This window comes from Astatotilapia calliptera, chromosome 16 (assembly GCF_900246225.1).
Source record: "Astatotilapia calliptera chromosome 16, fAstCal1.2, whole genome shotgun sequence".
Classification (NCBI taxonomy): domain Eukaryota; kingdom Metazoa; phylum Chordata; class Actinopteri; order Cichliformes; family Cichlidae; genus Astatotilapia; species Astatotilapia calliptera.
Window position 1 is genome coordinate 20,099,594 of NC_039317.1, and position 25,678 is coordinate 20,125,271.

The 25,678-nt window shown below is 39.8% G+C and overlaps 1 protein-coding gene across 2 annotated transcripts; it reads right to left on the reverse strand.

Moving 5' to 3' along the window:
* Positions 1-1,713: 1,713 nt before the first annotated feature.
* On the reverse strand, positions 1,714-21,088 carry xirp2b (xin actin binding repeat containing 2b). 2 transcript variants are annotated; one of them, XM_026144173.1, is made up of 9 exons: positions 20,874-21,088; positions 18,592-18,754; positions 17,916-18,044; positions 17,162-17,251; positions 16,806-16,863; positions 16,620-16,708; positions 5,858-15,296; positions 3,391-3,521; positions 1,714-3,131 (listed from the first exon to the last, which is right to left on the reverse strand). In XM_026144173.1, exons 2-8 carry the CDS (start codon positions 18,640-18,642, stop codon positions 3,430-3,432), a joined length of 9,948 nt encoding a protein of 3,315 aa, XP_025999958.1. In that variant the 5' UTR covers positions 18,643-18,754; positions 20,874-21,088; the 3' UTR covers positions 1,714-3,131; positions 3,391-3,429. The 2 variants fall into 2 exon arrangements, with proteins under 2 accessions (XP_025999958.1, XP_025999959.1); XM_026144174.1 differs by lacking the exon at positions 17,916-18,044.
* Positions 21,089-25,678: the final 4,590 nt, after the last annotated feature.

A 25,678-nucleotide genomic window follows, 5' to 3' on the forward strand; every position in this document is an offset into this window, starting at 1 on the left:
ATGATTGTTTGCTTGCAGGACAACAGGAGAGATGAGTCCTCCATCAAAGTGTCAGTGAAGATGGTCGCCTGCAGGTTCAAGCTCATTGCATCTCCAACCCACATCCACTGCCACTGTACTTAAGGGAAGTTAAAGACCTTTCTTCTGCACTTACATTTGGATCACCTCGATCCATGATAGTCATTCAGGCAGTAATGCCTGGACTGGAAACAAGCCATGCTTAAAATATTACAACATTCCAGCTCATGTGTTGGAATGAAAAACAAATGTGTTGTTTAAATTAGAGACTGCACTTGTGACAGAACAACAAATATTTTATTTTGATTATATAAGTAAGTACAAAACAAACTTGTGGTAGGCCTAAACTTATTTTCAGAATAATTACATCTGAGACTTTGTTTCATTGTAAGATAACAGTGATGGCAATATTATTGTTTGTTGTTCAGCAGAACAGTGTCCAGTATGTTGGCTGTTATACTTTGTTGTGTTTGAAAATAAAAGTTGGGCTCATTTTAACATCATTACAAAGTGTTGTTAATTATTTTTAATCATATTCAGGTTACCACAAATTGTTTTTTCATTTAGTTGAACTTGAAATGTTTGTCAGTAGGTAAACAATTAGTATTGTACAGTCAGAAATATCAAGTTATTCTTAATACTGCAAACTTGCAATGTAGAAGTTGTCCTAACAGTCATCTTAAGTAAGCTTTACTTAATTTTTTTGAGGCAACGAGTTTCCTTAATTGTTTTGAGTTCTGGGAACAAATGAGCTTGTACAGAGTACTCAAAATAAATAAGTTGTCCTAATTTAGTCATTTTAAGCTAAGCTTTACTGAATTTTTTTGAGGCAATGAGTTTCCTTAATTTTTTTGAGTTCTGGGAACTAATTAGATTTTACAGTGTATTTGTGAAAGAATAGGTCATTCAAAAGAGCTCACTAATTTCCCGTCTGGTACTGTAATATGATGCCATTGTAGAAGCAAGTGAATTTGTTAAATCACTCCCATCCCAGATATTCCGTAATCAAATGAAAGTGCTATTATTGCAAAGTGGAATCATTTAGCAATCACAGCAACTCAGCCATGATGTGGCAGACCATGTGCCAATGCTCTGCAAATTCAGTAACTGCAGAGTTCCAGATTTCCTCTGACATTAACATTAGCACAGAAACTGTGTGCTGGGAGCTTCGTGGCATGAGTTTCCATGGCTGAGCAGCTCCTGTAGGTGTAATGTGTAGACGATCCAGCATTTTTGTCCACATCGTGTATACCGGGGAACAACCAGGAACTAAGGAACCACATTTGGGTTTGTTTAAAATTCACAATATTGTAAAACACTTTCTTTTCAATTGCTGCTACATCACACTGCATGTGTTAAAACTGCCTCTCATTTGCCTTTTTTCAGTCTTAAGTATCCAGTTATCCCTACATGATAGTGGTAGTCTGGTCCACTCCAGACACACCTGTGCTTTGAGCTCTGAAATCCCCTCCTTGTAAGCATAGCTAAAAAGGAGATTATACTGACAGTGTAAGAGGAGTCTACTAGCCTTCCTCTGTCTACAGTAGATGCTTTATATCCATACACCTGAGAAATACAAACTGCTGCCTCTTTGTGTTTGATATGGATGGACTCTGGACATGTAGCATTTCACATATAGCACATTGATTCAAGAATTAGATTTGTGTTAGAATGTGAAAGAGACAAATGCAAAGATGAAATTCAACATTTTATTGCTCTTAGATCAGCAATAAAGCAAGATACAATCATGTAATCTAAAAAATAATATTCCCTTGTTGCAAAATATTTGCTTTCCAAAATAGGATACAAATGTCCAAAACAAAAATGACAATAACCAATTTGCTTGTTTATATTATATACTTGCAATATCATAAATAAATTAATTCTGATATACTTTAGTAGTCTGCACACCAGGTGCTAAGAAAAGAAAAATGCAAAAAATGTGAATAGGTTGAAAGGTTAATGGTACAAAATCAGAGTCCAAAGAGGGTGATTGTTTCAGAGAGCTCAAGTGCGCTTAGTATAAAAAAATGGCGAGACCTATGCAACAATCCAATTCATTTTGAAACAAGATGAATTGACTGTGGAAAACAAACAAGTTCTGAGCCAAATTATATTTGAAAACAAAAAACAAAAGTTTGAGAGCAGTGAGAGTTATAAAGTTTAAAATCCAATAATAATGACTAATTAAGCACATAAGTTAATTTAAAATCACAGTTTTGGTGTTATTTTAATGCAGATATTAAATTTGTCATGTTTTTATCATAATTCAATCAACCATAATCCTTTATAACTTACTGAAACTAGGTTGATATCACGATTGATACTGGTTATTGATGTGGTTCGGTATATCAGATTATTAGGAAAACAAAAAACATGTGAATGAACTGCAAAGAATGAAAAATGACACACGGGAAAAGAACAACAGATAAAGGCACATAACATCATCTGCTTTTCACACTTTGTCTGCATCTATCTCTCGAGCACTTACTATTACAACCTGCCTTTCCACACCATTTACATTTATATTATACACATTTTCCTACTTATCAAGTTCCCTTTTAAATCACTTAGCTGCATAACCTTCAACCAAACCCTTCCTTAATTATACCTATGGGACAGTTCTTTCCTCTTACTGCACCATTTAGACTTTTGTGCCTCTTCTTTGGTTTTATTAGACTAAACTTTGGGTGACTTTATTTCAAAGAACACTCCGGGGAACAGTCTTTCTGTGTTGCTGTGTGGGTGACTTTGGAGAGCTTTCTGGAGGGGGCCACTGTGGTTTAGTTAGCTGAATGTCTTCCTCTATTTTAAAGGCTTTCTTTGGGGGATTGGCCTGTGGGGGCCAAACTACAGATATTTTGTTGCAGTGTGGTTTGCTTTCACTAAATATTTTTGTCATTTCATTTTCAACACTGTGTGCTTTCTCTACTGAACTCATGCTGCTCGCAAAATATCTCCATTCAAGTTTCTGATTTGAGGGGATAGGTCCACCACGTCCTGCGGGGAGTCTCTGCCCGAGTCCATCATCATAGTTCCCTTTGGACTTCAGGAGTTGTTTGTAATGGGGTAGGCAGTACAAATGTCCATGGAGAGAGACATAATTTCCTAGGCTACACACAACAAATGAAAAATCCTCTGTTAAGAGATGCACTACATCAATTATTTAACAATTATTTTAATGTAATTTTAGAGCCACAAGTCCTACTTTATTGATTTTTCCTTTACAGGAAGACTGGATACTATACATACTGTATGTTGTAGACATGGTGGCAACCATTATGTTGTCATTAAAACACAATTGCGTTTACCAATACTGCAGTGCTCAGAAAGCCCCTATAAACATTTATTTGAATGAATGGCAGCCTTTACCTTAATTTGTTCCTGCAGTGCTCACAGCAGAAACAGGACTTATGGTACTTTTTTTTGTCCACTATGAGAGCATCCATCGGATAGGCTCTCCTCCGGCACACCGTGCACAGCTCCGACCTCGGAACTCGAACCTGTTTCAAGGAGATAAAATTCACATTGGTTATATCGTGAACAGTCTTTGGGTTGCCTCATAATCGCACATTTTTATTACAGTTAAACTAATACAAAAACAGCAGAATAGATTATCTTTGGATTCTTAAGAGTAGTCACATGTTGAATGTAGTTTTTTTTTTTTTTTATAGTAGTCACATGAGCAAATGGTTTAGTGGTTGTTAGGATCAGAGATGGGCAGTAACGCGTTACTGTAATCCGATTACTTTTTTCAAGTAACGAGTAAAGTAAGGGATTACTATTGCAAAACCGGTAATTAGATTACCGTTACTTTCCCGTAGGAACGCTGCGTTACTAAAACTGTGATTTTTTTTTTTTTTGCGAGAACGTCTCATGACAGTGACGTAAGCGAGTGCGACGTTTGTGACAACAGCTGTGTGCAGATTAACAATGGATAATATATCGAGTGCGGGAGAGAGTATGAGCGTGCAGCGTTTAAAGCGTGGAAGTACTGACCTTACTTTAAGTTTGATTCCATAAAAAGTGACAAAAACATTAGTGTCCGTTGTGCGTGGGAAGAAAACTTCTTTTTACAGCGGAAAAAAACCCCTACACTTCCAAGCAAGCACAGAGTGCACAAGGACTTAATGGGAAACGCACAGAGATTCTTCCACTGACCGCCGCGACACACCTGCACCAGGGTAAACCTCCGCCTACCCCACTCCTGCTTTACAGGTGAAAATAGAGCAACAGGACTGCTAGTCTTTGATTTTATTTATTTTCTGTTGTGTTTTACTTGCATCTATTTGAAAGACTGAGTGTAAACACACAAAAAAATTATTTTATGTGCTGGAATGTGCAGAAAATAGGTTAAACATATAAAATATTAAACAAATTTCTTCCAGTCAGAGAATGTTGCATATAATTTAATTTTTGCTTGATGCATAAAGTTAAAAGATTAAAACTAATAAAACAAGTTTAAAAAAAGAGACTTTTCCATTTGATTACATTTTGTATGATGGATTATGTAGAAAAAGTAGAATTGGGCTGAAAGATCTATCGCTTTATCACCTCTTCAGGTTGTAAATCGTGTTTTTAAAAAGTAACTTAAGTAATTAATTACTTTTGAAAATAAGTAATCAGCAAAGTAACGGGATTACTTTTTGGCGAAGTAATCGGTAATTAGTTACTGATTACTTTTTTCAAGTAACTTGACCAACACTGGTTAGGATTTAGTGTTATTCACCTGAGCAGTCAGAGACGTCCATGTATCTCTATTGCAGATTAACCCTGTATTCCCAAATGTATCACAGTTGATACTTTTTTTTTTGTTTACTTAAACTCATATATGGGAACACTATATCTATATTTTCAATTTTTTTATTTTGTCAGAACATTTAATTAATGCTCCAGTTTAAAAAAAATTGACAAATTCTGGCAGTTGTTTCATGTTTCAGGCTTTACAGGGTTAACAGAGTCTGTGACTACTTTCGGGCAACATACTCTATAGTGTATTCATACCACTGGCTTACCTTTACAAAATGTAGCATGAACATATGAATTATGCTTTTCCCAAACAATTTATCACACACACACACACACACACACACACGCTTATGTGACCTAATGTAACCTGGTCATGTTAATGTTTGAAGTGATTAAATGTGAAGCGCACTGCATTGCAACATTTTTCAGTGCATTTATTGTACTGAATAGATTGGATGGATTTACACTGACATACATCCCCGTGTGATAATCTGTTATAACAAAGAGCACTTAAGCTGTCCTTAAGCATAGTTAGTGAAAAGCTTTAAAAGCCTTTATTTTTTACTTCATATAATCTTTTGGTTTATGATCAAGCAGATGCAATACCAAAAACATTTGTGTCAACCTGAGCTGCACTATTGTTTTGCTCTTGTTAGCATGAAACAAATAAAACAACATCATCATGCCAGCATTGCTATTTTGAGCATGTTAGCACACTCAGATGGGTTTCAGAAATGTGGTCTATTTGTTTGTCTACATGGACATGAGATTTGCACTGTTGCAACAATCTGCACTACTTTTTAAACCACTTTGATGAACTATGCTACCTCATTGCCTGTGTTAGAAGCAATTATGGTGCCCATGCACACAAAAAAAGATTAGAATTGATGCACATGAACTCAAATCTAAAGAGTAAATTTTGGACCATTTCACAGTGCAGCTTGGCTGTAAACTGCCTGCACAATCCAAACAATACAACAGGTAGAAATTATACTTTTCCAACACAGCGGCACAAATTGATTTTTAAAGAAAAGCCATCCGTAATCCATGCCATTAGTTTCTGCTGTTTCATGCCACACATTTATTTTACCAGATGAGGCAATCTTCGTCTGGTGCGACACAATTTGCGATGTTGTTTCCTCAGAAACACTGTATCCAAGACTCTTGAAGACTGTCTCGCTCTCCGTCCATGTTTTATGGAAATTCCTCAGCAACTTCTCTGTAGCATCTTCATCGTATGTTTCTGTTCGCCTCGCTGCAGCAGCTTTTCTTTTCACTGCATCAGCATAGGAGAAAGGAGCTTTGGGTAGGGTTGACACACTCTCAGAGTGCACAGTGACAGCTGTCCTTGTTTCGGTGACCTTGTTACCAAATTCATCAAGATGTGAGAAATGCTCTGTGATTGATTCGGTTTCAGAGAGGGATGATGGTTCAGCTGGCACAGTTCCTACCTCATTTTTCTGCACAGGGAGGGGAGTGCTCTGCCTTGAGCCTCCCTTTGTCTCTTGAGGACTTTCTTGCTTTGAAGTGTCTGCTGTTGTTTCACTCAGGCTTGACACAAGCTCCTCCTGATCCTTTATCTCTTCTCTGAATAAAGAACTTTGCTCACCGAGTTCAAAAACATTTTTAATAGCCTGGATGTCAAAAGCTGGCATTTCCTGTTCCAGGCCGTCTGCTTTCTCTTTGTCACAATCTTTGCTTTTGGAGTCATTGTGAAGGCGCTCCGTGAGTGGGATAAGCTCTTTTCTGATATATGTTTTCTCTTCTGGTGATGCAAATTTGTTTACAAGACTCGACAAGTCAGCCCTGGGAAGCTCATCCTTTTCTTTGTTCTTATTTTCTGCTTCACACTCACTGACGTCTGGGCCCAGTCGCTCAGGAATAGCAATCGGTTCCTTGCGCACATAGATCTTATTAACTCCTGCTTTTTGAGCCTCTTCAAAAAACTCTTTCTTCTCTTTGACAGATGCAGATGATAATTCTGAAGCTTCACCAAGATCTGGGTTATTTTGACCCAATGGCATATGGGTCTCAGACTTACTTTGTATTTCATTTGCACTCAAACCTTGAGAAATGATACCTTTATCCTCTACTGCTGTATTATTAACACAAGCCTGCAGAACTTCCTCGGATAAACTCTTTCGGGGCTTTTCCGTTGCCATCGGTATCCCTGAAGCCTCCATAACCTGGAACTCGGTTTTGATTTGTCGATGGAACGAAGCAGGCGGCTCCACAATCTCAGATTTCTTTTCTGGGATTGGGCTGGGCAATAGTGGTGGTGGGGTGACGCCACGCGAGAGCTTGGCTGTTGTGTCTTTAAGTCGAGCCAAATTTTCAGCTTTGTCAAAAGTTGGAGAAGGTGTGATTCTAGTGATACGTGATGTTGGAGTGTCACACCTGCGTAGCGGCGGTGTGGGAGGTGTGGGTGGCCTGTGCAGGAGGGTGGGTGATGGCGTCACTCTCTGGGGCGAGTCAGTTCTCCGTTTGGACTCGATGGTGATGAATATCGGTGACGGAGAACGTGTCCTGAGTGAGGGTGAGGGAGCTCGAAGGTCGACGGACTTGGACAGACCCACTTCTTCTTTCTTTTTTTCATGTGAGGATTCTTTTTTGGTTTGGCTCTCAACTTTGGCTGAACCGATGCTGATCTTGGATATTTTTGGCGATGCTGCACCAGAAACCACTCTCTCAGATGCCGGCTCACTTTCACGCCTGTCCTTGGTTTCATCTTCTAGATCTATTGGCTTGGCCTCTGCTAATCTCCTTACATTGGAAACAATATCTGTACTTTTTTGAGCATCCCTTGCATTTTCAGATCCCTCCAGTTCACATTTTCTTTCCTGATTGAGCAAACTCTTTGCAGATTTTGCATCGGTCTTTTCTGAAGCCTTTTGTATCTCTGTGAAGTGAGAGATTAACATTTGGACCTCCTGCTTTTGAGATTCCTCTGTTTGTGCTATTGTGGACTTAATCGGTTCATTTTGCTCTGACTCGCCAGTCACTGTAATTGGCACATCCATACTTTCTTTTGGTGGTTCTTTCCCACTCTGCTGAGTAGCTGTCAAACCTGTCTTTTGAGATCCTTCTACATGCTTTTGAACAGTTTTTTGCTGTGTGGAATCCTGATCATCTGTGCTGTCTGTGGTAACGACTTTTCTCTTGACTTCTATGTGCTCTACTTTGTGAATCTGGGTGACTGCAGTTGTCTTTTGCATTTGCTGAGTGTTCTCAGATGTTGTTTTCTTGGTTTCTATAACTTCTGTCTTTGAGTCGGTGAGAATATCTTTACCTTGACCTAACTGTGCAACCCCTTTAGACTTTTTTGACTTCTTTTTCTTCTTCACTGGATTTGTGTTGTTGGTTTCTGATTGGTTGTCAGTACTTACAATAACAGCAGGTGGAGCAACACCAACAGGGGGAGGATGTGGAAGAGGAGGAGAGGGAGTAACTTTCTTAATCTCCTGCTTTAACTCTGTCTTTATGTCTTTGGGTTCATCGATCACTTTCACCTCAGCAGGTTCCACTTTGAAATCTTGTGAAACACTCTGTTTCTCAGTCTCACTGGACGATTTTACCTCTGCTTGCTTTTCTTGTTTATTGCTCTTTTTCGCCTTCTGGTTTGGCTTGCCTGTTTTAACATTTGCATTAGCAGCTGCCGTTTCTGTTTGCGTTAGCTGATTAGGAATGCTTTCTTTCATACAAGGTGAAGGATCAGCTTTGCTCTTGTTGATATAGTCCAATGATTTGGATTCCTTGGTTTCCTTTTTGGACAGGTCATGCATTGTTTCTATGTCAGGTTTCTGGGCAGTGGTTTTCTCATCTTGTTTTTCTTCAGATTTGTTGGACACCTTTGTTTTCTGACTTTTCAAGTCTTTCTTTGTACGACTAGCTGTGCTGTCTGTTTTTGCAACGTCAATTACTTTTGTCTGCACTTTTTCCACCTTGACAGATTGAGCCGACTGTTTTGAGGAAACAGTTTTCTGCATAGTTGTATGCATCTGTTGTCTCACAGCTGAAGTGGATGTGGTCTTTTGAATAGAGACAACCTTGGAAGACTCGTTAGAGGCGATTTGCTGTTGAGCAGAAGATAAAATTGTGGAATCTGTGAGGATATTCTCACTTGCATTACTCCGTGTTGAATTTGTGGTTATGATCTCCTTAGATAGATTACATGACAGTGACTCTGAATGAACACTCACTGGTATCTTTGCATTGCTGCCCTGTGTGATTTCTGAGCTGATGCCATTTGACTGCTCTGCATCTTCAGTGGAAATCATTTGGAGAGCAGAGGTGACTGAGTCATATATAAAAGTGGGCGATGGAGTGGTTGGTGGTGTGTTTTCCTCCCTCAGCTTCCGGTACTTTTCTTCAGCTTTTATTAACGGTGTGTTAAATTTGCTCATTTTCCCTCTCATAAAAGGAGGAGGAGATGGCGGAGGAGTAAATTTCATGGGAGCAATGTAAATTTTCTTTAATGGCTGTGGTGACTCTGGAGGAGGAGGAGGGATCTCATGTGAAATAGTTTTTGATGTATGCGTTGTTGTTGTTTTTAATGTGTTTTGGCTCATTTCCACTTGTTTCTCAGTAGTTGTTGCCACCTCTTGTGTTTTGCTGAATTCTACTTTAGGTTCCAGCTTTGGCACTGGATGCAAAACGGGAGCTTTCACTTTTTTGACTGTCATCTTTTTTGCCTTTGCTGGTGAAGGATGAATTGGTTGTGCTGGCATGGTCTCGAGTTCTTGTTGAGATGGAGGAGGTGGGAGGAAGTCCTGCTCAGTAGTTAGCGGTGGTGGTGGTGGTGGAGGAGGGAGGTGATCGATGTCAGTATCAGCGGAAGGAGGATGAGGACTAGGAGGAGGAGGAGGAAGGTCAGTATCTATCACCGGTGGAGGCGGTGGGAGAGGCAGATCAGCTTCTGGTGCTTTTGGCTTTAAGACGTAAACATCAGTTTTGACTTTGTTTTTACCAAGTTTTATCATGGCCTTTGGGTTAGATTTAAGGTTACGAAACTCTGTCTTTAATGTTTTGATGCCGTGATTTTGGGTAATAGTTTTGTGGTCCACAACAGTTGTTGATTGCTGAGCCGACTGCTCCATAGTGTATGTTTTTGTAATGGTTTCATTGGAGATGGTGTGATTTTCTTTTGGTGCTTCAACAACATTTACCGTTTTAATCTTCTGTATGTTTCTTTGTGCATCAGTTTTAAGATTTTTAATGGGTGGGCTCTGCTTGACTCTTCTATATGCTCCCAGACGGACTTTTGGAGTTTCACGCTGCGCTGTTTCTAGCAGTGATTTAATAGTGCCTTTTACATCCCCCTTTATCACTTCTTCTTTCTCCAGCTGGCTTTGCTCCTGAGTCTCATATAATGACTTAATTGACATCTTGACATCACCCTTTATATCACCCTCAAGGCTTGAGCTTCTTTGCACCCTCTGTGTAGGTGGGGACTCCATGAAGAGCTGAATCGTCCCTCTGACATCACCCTGAACATCTATTTCCTGTTGACACTTTTTCATCTCACTGGATGCATCTTGCAGACTTTGCATTGCTGTCTGAATATCACCCCTCACAATTTCTTCCTTTTCAATTTCCTTCACTGCTTGCTTCGCCAGTTCCAGAGATTTCATTGTTGCCTTCACATCTCCGGCAACTAAATCCTCAACAACAGTTTCAACTCTTGATGTTGCTGATTTCTCAAGAGATCTTAGAGTCCCTTTGATATTTCCTGGTATGATATCTGGCTTCTCCACCTCCTTGTGCCTCTTCTGAGCCCTTTCCAAACACCGTAGAGCTTTCGGTATGTTGCCTTTCACCACCTCCTCTTTCTCTACAATGACTGTCTGATTCACTGATTCAGACAATGAATTCAAAGCAGCTCTTAAGTCACCTTTCACAATTTCCTCCTTTTGGATCCTTTCCAATGAGGCAGCTGGCTCTGACATGAAAACCTTGACTGTGTTGTGAACATCACCCGGTATAACATCCTCAACTGTACGCTCAATTTGAGTTTGATTACAGCCAAGCATGAGTTTTGTGCCCTTGATGTCACCCCCAACAATCACTTCTTTTTTTGCTATTTCAGGCAGAGTATCATCAGGCTCTAACTGGAGTTGTTTAAGATAGTCCACAGCCCCAGATTCAATGCACGTAGAGTAAAAGCTGACATTTCCCTTTTCAGTGTCATCTACCCTTATCTTCACTGCCCGATCTGACTTGTCTGGGCTGGACAGCCTTTGAAGAGCACTCTTTATATCCCCTTTTACAATGTCCTCTTTTTCAGCAGAAAGGTTTTCTTGTTTATTTAGAAGCGAATATAATGTCATCTGTACATCTCCTTTTTCATCCTCCTGGATGAGTATTCCATGTTTTGCTGATCCATCCTCACTGAAAAGTTTGTTTATAGCCTCCTGGATGTCACCGCGTATTATTTCCTCCTTTTCAACAGTGCTAACTCTTTCTTGGCTAAATAATTGCTGTACCGTTGAGCTGACATTACCTTTCTCTTCTGAATCTATGACTATCTGCTGATCCTGTCTTTCCTGTCTGTTCAGTAGGTTCATCATGATAGTCTGCAGATCTCCCCTGATTACTTCCTCTCGTTGAATCTCAGGAGCCTGCTTGTTCATTAGCTGGTATTTTGCCATCCTAACGTCACCAATTTCATCAGTTTCAATGAGAATTCCCTTCGATTTCACCATTTTCTGACTATAAAGTTCCTCGAGAGTTCCCTTGACGCTCTTGCCCAGGATTTCCGTCCTTTCCACTTTTGTCTCATTAAAGTCGTCAATTGGTGTCGTCTCAAAGAGCCAAGTTGTTGTCTTTACATCCGCTTTGGGGATCTCCTCTTGAGGCATGTTTGCCTCCTCATCCTCATCTGCCTCTTTAATGTGGTCAAGAGGATTTTTCTCAAACAGCCAGACTGAATGTTTAACATCTCCCTTTGCAGTCTCCTCCTTTTTAACAGTTTCAATCAAATTTTCAGAGCTCATACTTCTGATTTTGTCAATGGACTGAGTTTCAAATCTCCACTTAGCAGTTCTGACGTCACCTTTTTGAATTTCACTCACATTAACAGTTCGAACACATCCCTGTGACAAAGTGTCAGACTCAAAGCGATGCTTATTCATTCTTACGTCGCCACCTTGAATGTCCTCTACTGTTTTTATTAAAGGCTTCTTTTCTTCAGCAATCTTGTCAAGAGGCTGTGTCTCAAATTTCCATTTAGCAGAGACGACATCTCCTTTTTGCACATCCTGCTGTGTGACGGATTTAATTATATAAACCTCATCTGTGTCCTTGATAGCATCGAGGGGCTTTGTTTCAAACAACCATCGCGTTCCTACAACATTTCCCTGTGTCACCTCCTCACTTGTGACAGTGGTGACCTCGTGGTAGTGGCCCTCTTTGTCCTGGATGGCATAAAGGGGCTGAGTTTCAAACATCATTGTGTAATTTCCTACATTGCCCCTCTCCTCCTCATCACAGACAATTTTTTGGATTTTCTTCAGCTCTGTGTCCACGTCAGAGGAAACCTCCTGAATTTTATCTAAGGAGTAGGTCTCAAAAATAAAACGACCCTTATCCACATCTCCTCCTTGTACGTCGTTCACTGTGTGGCTGCTCATCGTCTGCGCTTGACTGTCGTGTATGGCATCAATGGATTGATTTTCAAAGAGCCATTTGCAGCTCACAACATTTCCTTTTTGTATGTCTTCGGTCTGAACTCTCTTGAGCTTTTGCATCACTTCCTCAGATGTAGAAGTGGTGATATCAGATGTTTGATTCTCAAAAATGTACTTCATCCTAGACACATCTCCAGATGCAATGTCTATCTCTGTGACACGTTTAAAAACTCCCATCTCCTCTCCAGTGAGGTTCTCCAGTTTCTCTGTTTCAAAGAGAAAACAAGCCATTCTTACATCTTTTCCGTTGATGTCCTCTTGTTTTATAGTGCGCGTGTTCAGAACTGTCTCTGTCTCATCATGGATAGCATCAAGTGCTTGCGTCTCAAAAAGCCAAGTGCAGGTTTTAACATCCCCCTTATACATTTCTTCAGATTCGTTTTCATCCTTTACCTCCCCTCTTTCATACAAGATGTCCATTGGTTTGGTCTCAAATAGCCACTTGCAGGTTTTCACATCACCTTTCACAACATCAATATGTTTACTTGAACCCACAGTTTCTTCATCTTCAATGTTGCTGAAGTACTTGATAGCGTCAAGAGGCTGTGTTTCAAACAACCACTTTGCAGTTTTAACATCACCCGACTCAATTTCCTGTTTGGATATGCCCTTGATAATTTGATATTTGTCGATGCTTTCATCGAACTGATCAATCGGTTTTGTTTCAAACATCCATTTATATGTTGTTACATCTCCTTTAACAACTTCCTCCCGACGCACTGTTTTCACCTCGTGGAAGTGACCTGCGCTGTCTTGCATGGCATACAGTGGAGTAGATTCAAACAATTCTGTATTTGATTTCACAGAGCCAGATGTTACTCCCTCTATTAGAATCTTTTGAGACTCATTCCTGCTGTTTAAATCTGTGCTCTCAAAGATTTGCTTGTAGCTTGACACATCCACTTTATCAATTTCTTCCAGGTCAATTGTTCGGACGACTTCTTTCTTTTCCTCTCTAATCTGCTCCAGAGGTTGGCTTTCAAATCGCCATTTCTGATGTCTAACATCACCCTTCTCCTCATCAAGTTCTACAGTCTTTTTCAGTTTTCCCACCTCTGCCAACTCCTTTAACTCTTCTGCTGGAATTGTTTCAAAATAATGTCTGGTTGATTTGACATTACCTGCAACGACATCGTCTTTAGTCAAAGGACGTGCATTTGCATCATCTTTCAAAGTATCCATTGGCTGGGTTTCAAATACCCAACAGTTCTTGCGTACATCTGCCCTGCAGCTTGTGCCGTCCTCCTGTGTGAGGTCATCTTCGACATTCACTGTTCGAGTGACCTCTTTCTTCGCTTCTCTTATGTCCTCTAAAGGTTGACTCTCAAAGCGCCACTTTTGGTGTCTCACATCCCCTTTTATTTCTTCACTTATTGCTGCCTTTTTAAGTTTTCCAACCTCTGGGCAGTTCTTCCTGACTGCTTGAGGGCTGCTTTCAAAAAAGTGCCTTGCAGATCTAACATTGCCCCCGATAATCTCCTCGATAGACTGAGGTCTGGCATTGGAGTCATCTTTCAGAGAATCCATTGGCTGTGTTTCAAACACTAAGCAGTGTTTGCGCACATCAGCTCCCATGATCTCTGTCGTTTCCATTTGTGAGCTTTCCAACTCACTGAGAGAATTTAATGTTTTTATCTCAAACAGCCACCTGCCCCAGTCTCCTTTATTGCTGTCCTCCATGGAAAGACTACACACAAGTTTCAAAGGAGCATTTTCTCTGTTTGTGATGTCCAGAGGTTGGGTATCAAAAAGCCAACGTGAAGCAATTGAGCTCTCCAATTCAGTTTCAATTTTGCGCACAGACTTAATCTCCAGCATCTGACTTGATTGTCCCATAATAATACATTTGAACTGAGTGTCAAATGTACTTGTTACTGTTTTCACATCTCCATTAATCTCCTCTAACACTGACCGCAGACACAGCAGGTGGCTCTCATCAATGGTCTCAGTGTGCCCAAGGACTCCCATGAATTTATTGTCAATCATGTAAATGGTAGCATTTCCATCCTCCTCTGTGAATACAATTTCCTTCGTCAAATCCTCCTCTTTATGCATTTTGTTTAGGGTGTCCATAGTTTGAGTTTCAAACAACCAAGCTGCAGCGCGGACATCTCCTTTATCAAATTTATTAAATTTGTTTCTGTATTCTGTGGAATTTGTGTTTTGTGAGCCCAGCTCATCCATTGGCTTGGTCTCAAACATCCATGCTGTTCGCCTTACATCTTTTCCCAGAATGATTTCCTGCTGAGTTATTTTCTTATTGTCTTCATCGTCATCTGGAATTTCATCTCTGATGGCATCCAGTGGCTTGTTTTCAAACTTCCAACGCATTGCCTGCACGTCCCCGGGAAGGATCTCCTCCCATTCTGCATATTCTTCATCATTAATATCATCAGGACTGCCAACATCATCTTCATACATGTACTCCTGGCTCTCTACCTGGTTGTTCTCGGTTTCGTTATAATCAATGTAGTACTCTTTCTCAATATTCTTGCGAACCTCAGGGTGAATGTGCTTGTAAAGACGTTTCAGCTCATTCATACTCCTCTGCTTGATGTAAGCCTCTCTGTTGAGTGGGTATTTGGATAGGTTTGCTGGTTCATGTGCATATTGGTACTTTGGAACATTTTCGCTGTCTGGTGGCATTTGTAATAAGTCTGGAGGTGGGGGTGGAAGGAAGTCAGAATCCTCAGCTGGTGGGGGTGGAAAGTCCTCATAATCCATCATTACAACCATTGTGTCTTGCAGTTCTTCAGTATGGGATGCTTCACACACCTCACTAGCCACTATGTTGTTTTGAGTCGCACTTGAGGACCACTTTGATCGACTGATGTCACGTCCAGTCTTTACAAGGAACAAAAATGACATTAACAGGTAAATGATCCATCAAATTACAACGAATTACAGATAAGTGACATATTTACTGAAAAGAAAGTATCTAGGTGAGCCAGTGTTCTGTTATTTAATTGGGTCAAGATATATGATTTACATCATATCCATGCATTTCAATAAAGCACTGTATGACCCCTCTTGAACATATGGAAGGGAACACTGCCATCCTGGTATAGACCACTCCCATCAGGATAAGAACAAATCATCATATTATAAACATGAATACTCAGAGCAACTTTGTACTGACACATTTCTTTAAAGGTATGGTGAGCAATAATTTTTTTCCAAGGGGCCACATGAGAACCTGGGAATGGCCTCTTGGAAAAAATTTCTCCTCACCCTGCACCAAGGGGACAATTGGACCTAAAAAGTGACTGGGTTCCCATATTGTCAGGGTCAAGGGGGGTAAGTCTTTCCTTTAAATTGGCATGATTTCGTATATATAAATTACCCTTGACCGAGTTGTGAAACTACACAGCAGACTGGCAGTTTACTAAAATAAATGGAACTGTGTGATGTTCATCTTTTTTTTTTCCCTTAAGCATAGGAATCACTAAGAAGAGTTAATGCTATATCTAAAGATGTTAAATCAACCACCTTCTCAGTACTATTATCAATATTTTGACCAAAAATATTCTATTTTGCTAATATTTTTTTTAGCAACTGTCTCTCCCTGTAGTGTTATAATGTAGTGACAGAGTCTGTCACTGCCACACTGGATTCTGGTTCCTTCAACTTAAACATGGAGATGTATGCAGGACTGCAGCATTTCTGCAGATCTCCTACAGCAGTTATTTGCCTCAGTGCTTACTGATTATGCAAACAGAACTTTTCCTACTGCTGTTGCTTCATATTAAAAATATTCAAATGGCCAAAATCTGCAGACTTTTATTGCCTTGTCACATTATTCATTTAATATGTCAAGAATACAAGATCATGTTTATTTTCTGCAGTTCTCGACAGCAGATCAGTTCTAAGCATTTAAAGAATAAAGGCAGAAACTCCAGTGGTATGTTGCGGGAGTGAGACTGTATACCTCCAACCCCTTGCAGAGCCTTACTGTCATTGGTGTTTGTTTGTTTACATTTAAATAAATAAACATATAAAGTAATGCTTCCATTGTATTTTTGACAATTAAACAGCCCAACCTGTAGAATTACACAGCTTTAACTTCATGTAACTTTAAAAAATGTAACAGTTCCAAGTTCCAATTAAACAGTCCAAAGTAAAGATTCCTTAATTTCATGTTCTTAATGGTTAAGTGCAAATCATTACCTTAATTGGTTTTTGTGGCGCGGCCTCTTCTATTGTTTTTTCAAAGTGATCCCTCAGTTCTTTTGTTGTGTACCTGGGGAAATCCTCTTCTAAAAGTCAGCACAGCCAAAAACAACAAAGGCAAGGTTTTAATCAGCACAGCAGTGACAGCTGATACAGAAAAGCCTATAGAAAAAGCATTACTACCTGTTTCATTTTGATGGTTTTCATAAGTGGATGCCAAGTTGTTGTCGCTATATGACACCTGTGAGCAATTAAAATGGGAACGGGTAAAGAGAAATTAGGGGGGAAACTGCACAGAGATAGACAGAAATGTAATAAGTGAGCATCATCCTTCACATCCTTCACATTTTTCCACTAAAAATAATGTTTTTAATCTCTGCTCAAGCTGTTAAAGACTACTAAACACACATTTATTAAACCAGTCAAACTGATTTCTATTAGTTACAGTTTTTACTCAACAAAGCAATCAATGAGTTTAGATCATTAGCGAGCCTTATTGCACTGCCTGCAAGAAAACAGTGAGTGGAATTATTATTTACCATCATTTCTTGATTGAAATTTAGCTGCTGACTGCCTGGGAGGACCTGTCTGGTGTCACTTGACTCTGTCACCTCTGAATGGGACATTTCCTGTGAAGAGAAAGGGCATGGCATTCAAACAAGGTGAAACTGTGCGCATGCCACATGTACACACATCTACATGAATATATGTTTGTCCTTGTCATGGCCACAGATGTGACTTGACTCCATTCTAATTCCACTACAACTCCATCCAACCAGAGCATAATAGCACACAACTGTATACCATGCAGAGAAGATGTTGGACCAGATTGCTTACTGCACTTTCAAATGATGAATCACAGATGGAGGCAAGATGACAAAGAATGTGCCAAGCTGTTCGCTCATGCTCTTCTATAGCAAAAAAAAAGAAGAAAAAAAATCCATTGCTTTGCAAAGTTTCTAAGTTTCTATCTAGCAAAACGAGCTACAGCATAAGTGAAAATGCCCGGGAGGTTTTCATGGAAGCTGTTAAAAATGTCAAGCAGTGTCTGTAACTTAAGCCCACACACTTTGGTACTCGTGCAACAAGAGATACTAAGAGCCTCACTGTTAACATTCAGTCTGAATTTTGAATTTTTACTTGCAAAGTTCCTCATGCAGTGATGCAGATGGAAAACGGAAACAGCTCAGGTCAGAGAAAATGTTCTAATGATTTAATCATAGGCATTGCTTTCATGCTTTTTGTATCAGCCTGATGAAAGTAAAGTAATGCTTTGTTCTGCGTAATGTGTACCTGCACGGTTCTGTGATGGAAATGAAACTGGGTTACATTATGTGATGATGCAGTTTCCTGGGTCTCAAATTGTTTCCTCACACTTGCAAGTCCCCCAGGCAGGGAACAGACCCCCAACTCCTCCATGACCTAATGAAGCAGGAAATATCGTTAGCTGCCTCCACTTCTACATGACCTGAAATCAAACGGCTGCTTAATAGGGTTATTCTGTCTGGCATGCATGCAGCACAGACTGCCGTCAAACATGGTGTAGCTAATGCGGTTTGCTTTTTGTGTCTGCAGACACACGCAAAGGCGGGCACAAACTTATGTTCTGTTTATGTAATTGTTTTAGAATGGCATGACAATTTGTGAAAGCTTTTGCCAAGTAAAGCAAACAATAATACTGCATTTCTTGAACATTTTTTCTATAGTAAGCCTTGCAATGGCAGTCTCATGTTTCCACTCTATTTATAAATGTTTGCACTGGTCTTTCACTAATATGGCATGGCATCACTAATGATAATGGTGGGAATACCAGCTCAGTGCAGCACAGTCAGCTTGAGACTCTCCAACAAGAAAGCAAAAAAAGCAATACAACTGACTACAGAATCGTAGTTTCTAATTACGCATACCGCATGGTCTGTCAGGTACTATAGCTACATGCTGATACATGTCCATGCAGAAGCTGAAGTACCCCGCTGGGGATGGTGTTGTCTGCCCGCTTGGAGACAGTTGCCTGGTACATGGCCTCACACTTGACCGGTGGGATGACCTCTGAGTCCACAGAGCGAATCCCGATTCCTCTGGTTTAAATCTTACAGGAAGTCCTGCCCCGGTTAAAACTTTGCTGCCAGCAGCTAAGGCACAAGAAGCCAACTGTTTAAGAATTTGCTATTTGTGTGTTTTATTTGCTGTCATCAAATTATTAAAGGATAACATGACATCACAGTGACGCTACAAAAAATTCAGTTAAAGCATTATTAAAAGTATCTAAAGCTTTGATGATTGTCCTGTCATTTGTGCATAAAGAACAAGAGTTTGGGTATAAATATACAAATTTAAGTTGTATATAAATGGATTATATATTGATCTTCTAGGAAATATTGTACAAGTATTTCCAACTGAAAGCACATAAAATCATTCATTTGTAAATATATTCTTGGCGACAACAGGGGACTGCTACGATGCAGGTGGTGCTCCCACAAATGACGTTCTTTAAAACATTTGCACACCTGTTGCCTGACATCAAGTTGGTGGATGTGCAGGATTTATTTAAAAGGAAATAAACAGCTCTACAAAGTGGATTTCATCATCATGCTTTGCTGTCATGTTGGCCCATGGCTCCTGAGTGGAACAGAAATGAAGTGTACCTCAGGTGTATGGTGGTGCATTGAAATGGTCACTTAGATCTCAATGAATTTTTAAGAGGATCATAAGCAGAAAAGTTAATGTATCTTTTAATTAATGAACTGCCCCCCTTTAAAAGCACTTACGTTATTCATCAGGTCAAAACAGGAGTGCAACATGAGTGCGCTGGAGCCCTGTTAGTTATTATTATGTATAACCTGGTAACTTACAAATGTTTTATATTGGGAACATTATTAGCCTCCAGAAACCAAATAATAAATTGAACATAGCAACGCTGCTGAAAAGAGCATCCCTTCTATGTCTGGGACATAGAAAGCATTCACACCTCATTTCTGTGGATGTGGAAATAAGAAGGATAGATTTTGCATTTTTATAGCTGTACAGTTGAAAGTACAACATCAAAATATTCATATAATGACCAATTACTAACAATGGAAGTTGAAATAACACTAACAACACAAAGATTTTGCTTTTATGAATTATGATTGTATAAGCATCCTATTCTAATAACTATATCCACACATTTCCTAAGTATCTCTTATTCAAGTCCCAAGCTCCAGAGAACAGGAATTCAGATATGCAAGCTCAATAGTGGGCTGACAAACTTCTTTAATATGGTAATCTGTGAGTAAATAACTAAATATCATTGCATTTTTTAATGACTAGTTTTTCCATTAGCATATTTGTTTATTTTCCCTGCTGACTATTTTTGATCTGTAGCTCACCAGTCTACTATTTTAGCCTTGGAGGAATGTTAACATGTAAATGAGCTAGTGCATTAAAAATACTTTTAAATTAGGCTATTACTGTTACTTCAAATCTCAATTTATAGCATTTAAACTGAAAAAAAAAAAAACAGAACAAAACAAACAAAAAAACCCACTGAAATACCTCCAAGGCCATAGACCCATTGACTCTCAATCACTACGGTATAGGAACAAAAAATTTGTAGAAAAAACATGCTTAGGCTATCTCATGACACTGACTGAGAGCTCAAATAACAAGAAAGTGAAGTAATCTCGGCGCCGTGCAAAAATAAATCACGCCTATTTTAAACTTAAGTGTGATGGGTCGTGTTTCTCTTTGAAATATAGAGGAAAGCTATGGGGGACGCGATTTTCCTTTACAAAAACATCAAGATAAACCATATATACACATCAGTGTATGCCCAACTACTCGTCAGTATTCCCTTTTTTCATCACTCAGCTGGCGACATATCTCCTAGAGGGTTGGCCTTGGTACAAACAGCTTAGCAGCTCAGAGTTTGGTCTCTTTGGAATTAGTTAAAGTAATGAATGTATACTCTCCTCGAGCTAATAAAAAAAAATCCTCAGCGTTAATTCAGCATTTTAGTCACGGTTTGATTTATATTTTGGCCCAGTGTCCTGTATTTTGAGTGAAAAGGTGCTCAGCATGAAGGCAATATTGATGTGTTGAATCAAACAAACACAAATCCATAGTTTCCTCTGCAGGTATCAAAAAGACAACAATGTAACAATGTTCTGTATCACATAAAAGTTTCTATGCATTCAGAATTTCTTAAGTCAAAATCAATCATGTATTCATTCCACATACACAAATACCTCCCCGAGACTGCTCATTACCTACCAGAGAAGGAAGATGGTGAATTATAAACACAATAAAATAAAAACTCAGCAAGTAAAATCCCAAAGGAAAGGCCACTGCACCCTCGGCATGCGGGGTCTGTCCAACCCAAAAGCAAATCCCAGTCAGTGATGGAGACCAGCTCCAGTATTATGTGTTCACTTCTGTCCAACAAGCAGATAGTGACAGCTGATTTTATTTTAGACCCTCCGCCCACATGCAAAGGATGGACCTGGGTTTTTTTTTTTGGGGTTTTTTAGAGAGTGAGGCCTCCAAGCCTCCCATGTCAAGTCCCCCCCCCCCAAAAAAAAATCCATATGGAAATACTTCCTGTGACTCCCCTGCCGATGCTTGGGTACTAATAAATCAGGTCACCCTGGTTTCATCATCATCATCACTTTGTATTAGAGTGCACTGCATACTCCAGCAGCTGCCACCGCCTGTCATGATACGCAGAATTATGCACAGACAAATCCACAACAAATACGTGGAGGATCTCTTATTATTCACTGCTCCTGATAATCCCGCAGCGCGATGCAAAGTGGATGTCAGGCAGGTGCAAATTCAAGTGACAGTTAAACGGTGTTGAAATGTGTTGGCCATGCGCTGTGCTTTGCGGTTGGTCTGAAATAGGGTCAGTGATGTAATGCTATTTGTTAAGGTAAGGAGGGTTAAGGAGGCCATAAATACGACAGGAGACACCTCTCATCCCACCAGCTCATCTCGTTTGGCCAAGCTGCAGACGGTGGCGCCAGCCTGACTGGTACTTGTGGATGGTGGGTCAGAGTTTGAGACCATCACGACCCTCTTCATGCTCAGCATGTGTAACTCACACCTGCAATTCCAACCAGCTGTTTTTTAAAGAGACACTCTTGGTTCTTGCTTCCACAAAATCACACAAGAAATGTCCAAAATAAATGTGTTTTTAAATCAATTTTTCAGTGCGGCTAATATGATAGTAAAGTTGCATCTACTCCCAGATGTTCACTGTCAGATCTTGAAAAGAGCGAGAAAGGGCTACGAGAGAATCTGAGAGATATTTCAAGGTCTCCTGTTCTTTTCACGATGACCCTGATTTATTCAGCTTGAAGTCATGTCTCTGTGATCCATAGCAGGGTTAAGTCATGCAGTGAGAGGAAAAGGAAAGGAAGCATATTAAACTCCACCTCTCTCTCACACACACACACATGCGCACAGGAAGAATTGACAGCACTGGCAAATAGAAGCGATTTTTACCCGAAACTACAGGATTTTACATGTTAAGAAGAAAGAAAGAAAGAAAGAAAGACGGACACTTTTTTGGCTGTAGAACAGTTCAAACCGAGTCCACGTGTCTCCAGAATAAATAGATCAGTGTAAATTGATAGAGTCTCTTTTGCTACAGAAAGTCCTCACAAACACTTTGTACAGTAAATGGACAGCATTTACTATGTCTGTGTTTACAACAAGTGCTGGAAGACACTTTGAACAAATGAAAAAATGTAGAAATTCTGTGAGTGTTTGTTGCTGGTCATACTTTTCTTCCGCCGTGAAAATAAATCATTCAGGTGGGATCGTAGCCATTTCCAGCTGTACGGTACTTGTTTTTGAGTAGTGTGGCAGATGAGGCCACAAATTCCCGTGTTATTCAGTATAGCACCAACAGATTAAATCTTAAATCTGATCCAGTCTAATCCAGTCTGCCCTGGTGCATAGCCAAAACAAGACATGTGCAACTGTCCAGGTCCGTGGGCATCAACTCAAAGTATACAGATATATACGTGAACATGGGGAAAGTGAGTAGTAACTTGGGATGTTGCACAGACTTGACAAAAACGAATAATTTACATGCAACAAAGACAGACTAAGTAAGTGAACGCTCTCATCTTTCTGAAAGACTTACATCAACATGCCCTTAAGCAAGGCACTAAACCACTGGCTGCTTCCTCTTGAGAAGTGGCACCTCGCCAACACAAGTGTTTGGTGGAGAGCTTTAAAGTGTGAATTTGTAAACCTCTCTGCTCTTGCAACTACTCACCCAGGCTGTAAATATCTTTGAGCTTTTTGTCACAGTGCCTGATTAAATAAGTGAGTGGCCCAGAGGAAAAGCCTCTGAGCTGTTTACATTGCAAAATTTAATTAGATTTCTGAAACAAAGAAAATGTCACACTCACAAAGGCTGACAGACATTTCTGTCTGATGTACTGTGCGACGCCTATACTGAAGCGCTTTTTGGTTTCAGATGATCTGAAGACTGTAAAAACGTAATGTCATAGCCAGATGACGGCTTTATTTATTTAACAATACGAACACAAATATCTACAGCAAATGTGACAAAATGTGACCATAAATCCTCAATCAAAGCGGTTTCCTGTGTGGTAAATAGTGTGACAAATCTAAGCAAATATAATACACAGAAAGCACTTTCAGATTTTATTGCAATAATTGTATTGCAAACAGCCCTTTGCCATTTTATAGATTTTATTTTTATTTTATAGATTGCATCAAGAAATGTGCAGAAATCTGCTCTTGCTAATTAAGAGATGTTATGACTCATAAATTTGCAACAATATATCTGCATATGTAGCAGTGAATTATGACATTTACTACGAATTTCCTTTTTTTTTTATTGCTCTATGCTACGCAGCTGCTGATAAATATGCATACGTCTCATCTGTACCATGTGGTTTCATCCATAACTTGGATCATTTGGATGGCACTTATTTCACTGTATTCTGTAAGAATATTGAAACCAGTGTTTTCATTTTGATCCTCTCTCCAGTCTTGGTGTAGCTCACATCAGTGAGCGCTGCATGCCGACCACAGGCTGGTGGCACCATGGGGTGCATGACAATGAGCCACATCTCCGTCAGATGCCATTAGAAGTGAGCCTATGAAAAGATTCACACACTTACAAAGAAAAGCCTTTTATCCTGGTCCAGATTTCCTTTCTTTTTTTTTAACTAGCTTCCCATTTAGAGTGATGAATAGGACTGCCTCCATAGCCACGAAATTAGGAATGTAAACTACTGTAGCTGTCTGGCTAAAAGTACACCAGTTGTCGGTGTTTTGTGATTTTTCTTTTTCCTTTTTAAATGATTTGCTTTGATTTGCTCTGTCATCACAAGACACGTGTTATAGCGCAGTAAGCAGAAGCTGCGATGAGGGATGCAGACCTTAAGCAGAAAATGCCTAAAAGATGATGTCAGGTTTGATAGGCCATATTTTAAGAAACCATCTGAGCTCTGAGAGTCCTGTACACTGTGGTGTCATGTAGAGTAGCAGCAGCTTTGCGAACCTCCCGATAGTCGCTGCTCTGTGTGTGGCTGCCTGTGCTACACACAGATAGTATCACTCTTTTGACTGCAGGCCACCTGGTAACGCTGATGGAAGCCACACACTAGTCCAGCCTATCAGGGACACTTAAAAATAAAATGGCTAGTTTACAAAAAGCTATAATATAAGGAATGGTGATGACGAGGGATGGAAAATGATCTTTATTATTCCAATCAGCAAATTATAATGTTTAAATTGCACTCTTTTCAATCTGGACTGAGTAGTGCAGGAGTAAAACAATGTAAACAATGTGTCTTTGACACACGTTGTTTATTGGTGGCAGACAGAGGCTGCCAAATATGAGAGCAAGATATTTGTTTTTTATCAGAGAGACTTTCATCTTTGACAACCAAGGTCTCTTACAGGCCACAAAACATTGCACAACTTAATTTATACCAGGCGCACAGCACACCCACCACCCAGCTCTTTGTATTTCCTTTGGTTTGTCCTTAAAAACTATGAAACATTGGCAACTGAAAACAAAAATTACTGCAGTTTTTTTTTATCTGACTTTTTCAGATCAATGTCCACAAGGCTGCAAGTCCTGATGGCATCCCCGGGCGTGTTCTCAGAGCGTGTTCTGAGGAGCTTGCAGGAGTGCTTCCTGTAGATGTAGGACATCTACAGGAAGCGGTGTCTGAAAAGGGCTGGGAAAATCATCAAAGACCCCAGTCACCCATCACATGGACTCTTCACCCTCCTGCCCTCTGGGAGGCGCTACAGGAGCCTCCGTACTAAGACCTCCAGGTACCGGAACAGCTTCTTCCCCACAGCTGTCAGACTCCTGAACTCTGCCTCCTGACATCTGACCCACGTTAACACATGGACTGGACATACACACACCCACAACCAGCTACACACACAATGGACAACTGTACCCTCATACACACAATAATAAGATGGACTGAACCACCACTCACAACCACTAGCACTTTATGTAGCCTCTGCAGAAATTATCCACATATTTCACTTATCTTAACTGCACTACTGTATAATTCTGTGTAAATAATCATTCTGTACAATTCGATAATTTTTAATTCTACAACTGTTTATAACTTGCATAGTTCACATTTCTGTATAGCTGTATAGCTCATATTTCTGTATAGTTTTTCATATTTATATCCTGTTCATAGCTTGTACTCACTACAGCCTGTACATACTTACAGTTATAGCATATTCATAACATACTTCATACCGTGTACATTATAACATACCATAATAGACCCATTTCTGTAATATACTCACACATCTATGTTATTGCTAATATATATTTGTAATACATCTATATCATGGCTAAAGCACTTCTGGATGGATGCAAACTGCATTTCGTTGCCTTGTACCTGTGACATGTGCAATGACAATAAAGTTGAATTCTATTCTATTCTATTCTATTCCCTTTCAACAAGTTAGTGTGCAGTCATGATATCATGTCTCTGAGACTTCCTAGGCACCGCAGTACTGAGCCTAAATCACCAGTGACACAGTAACACCAA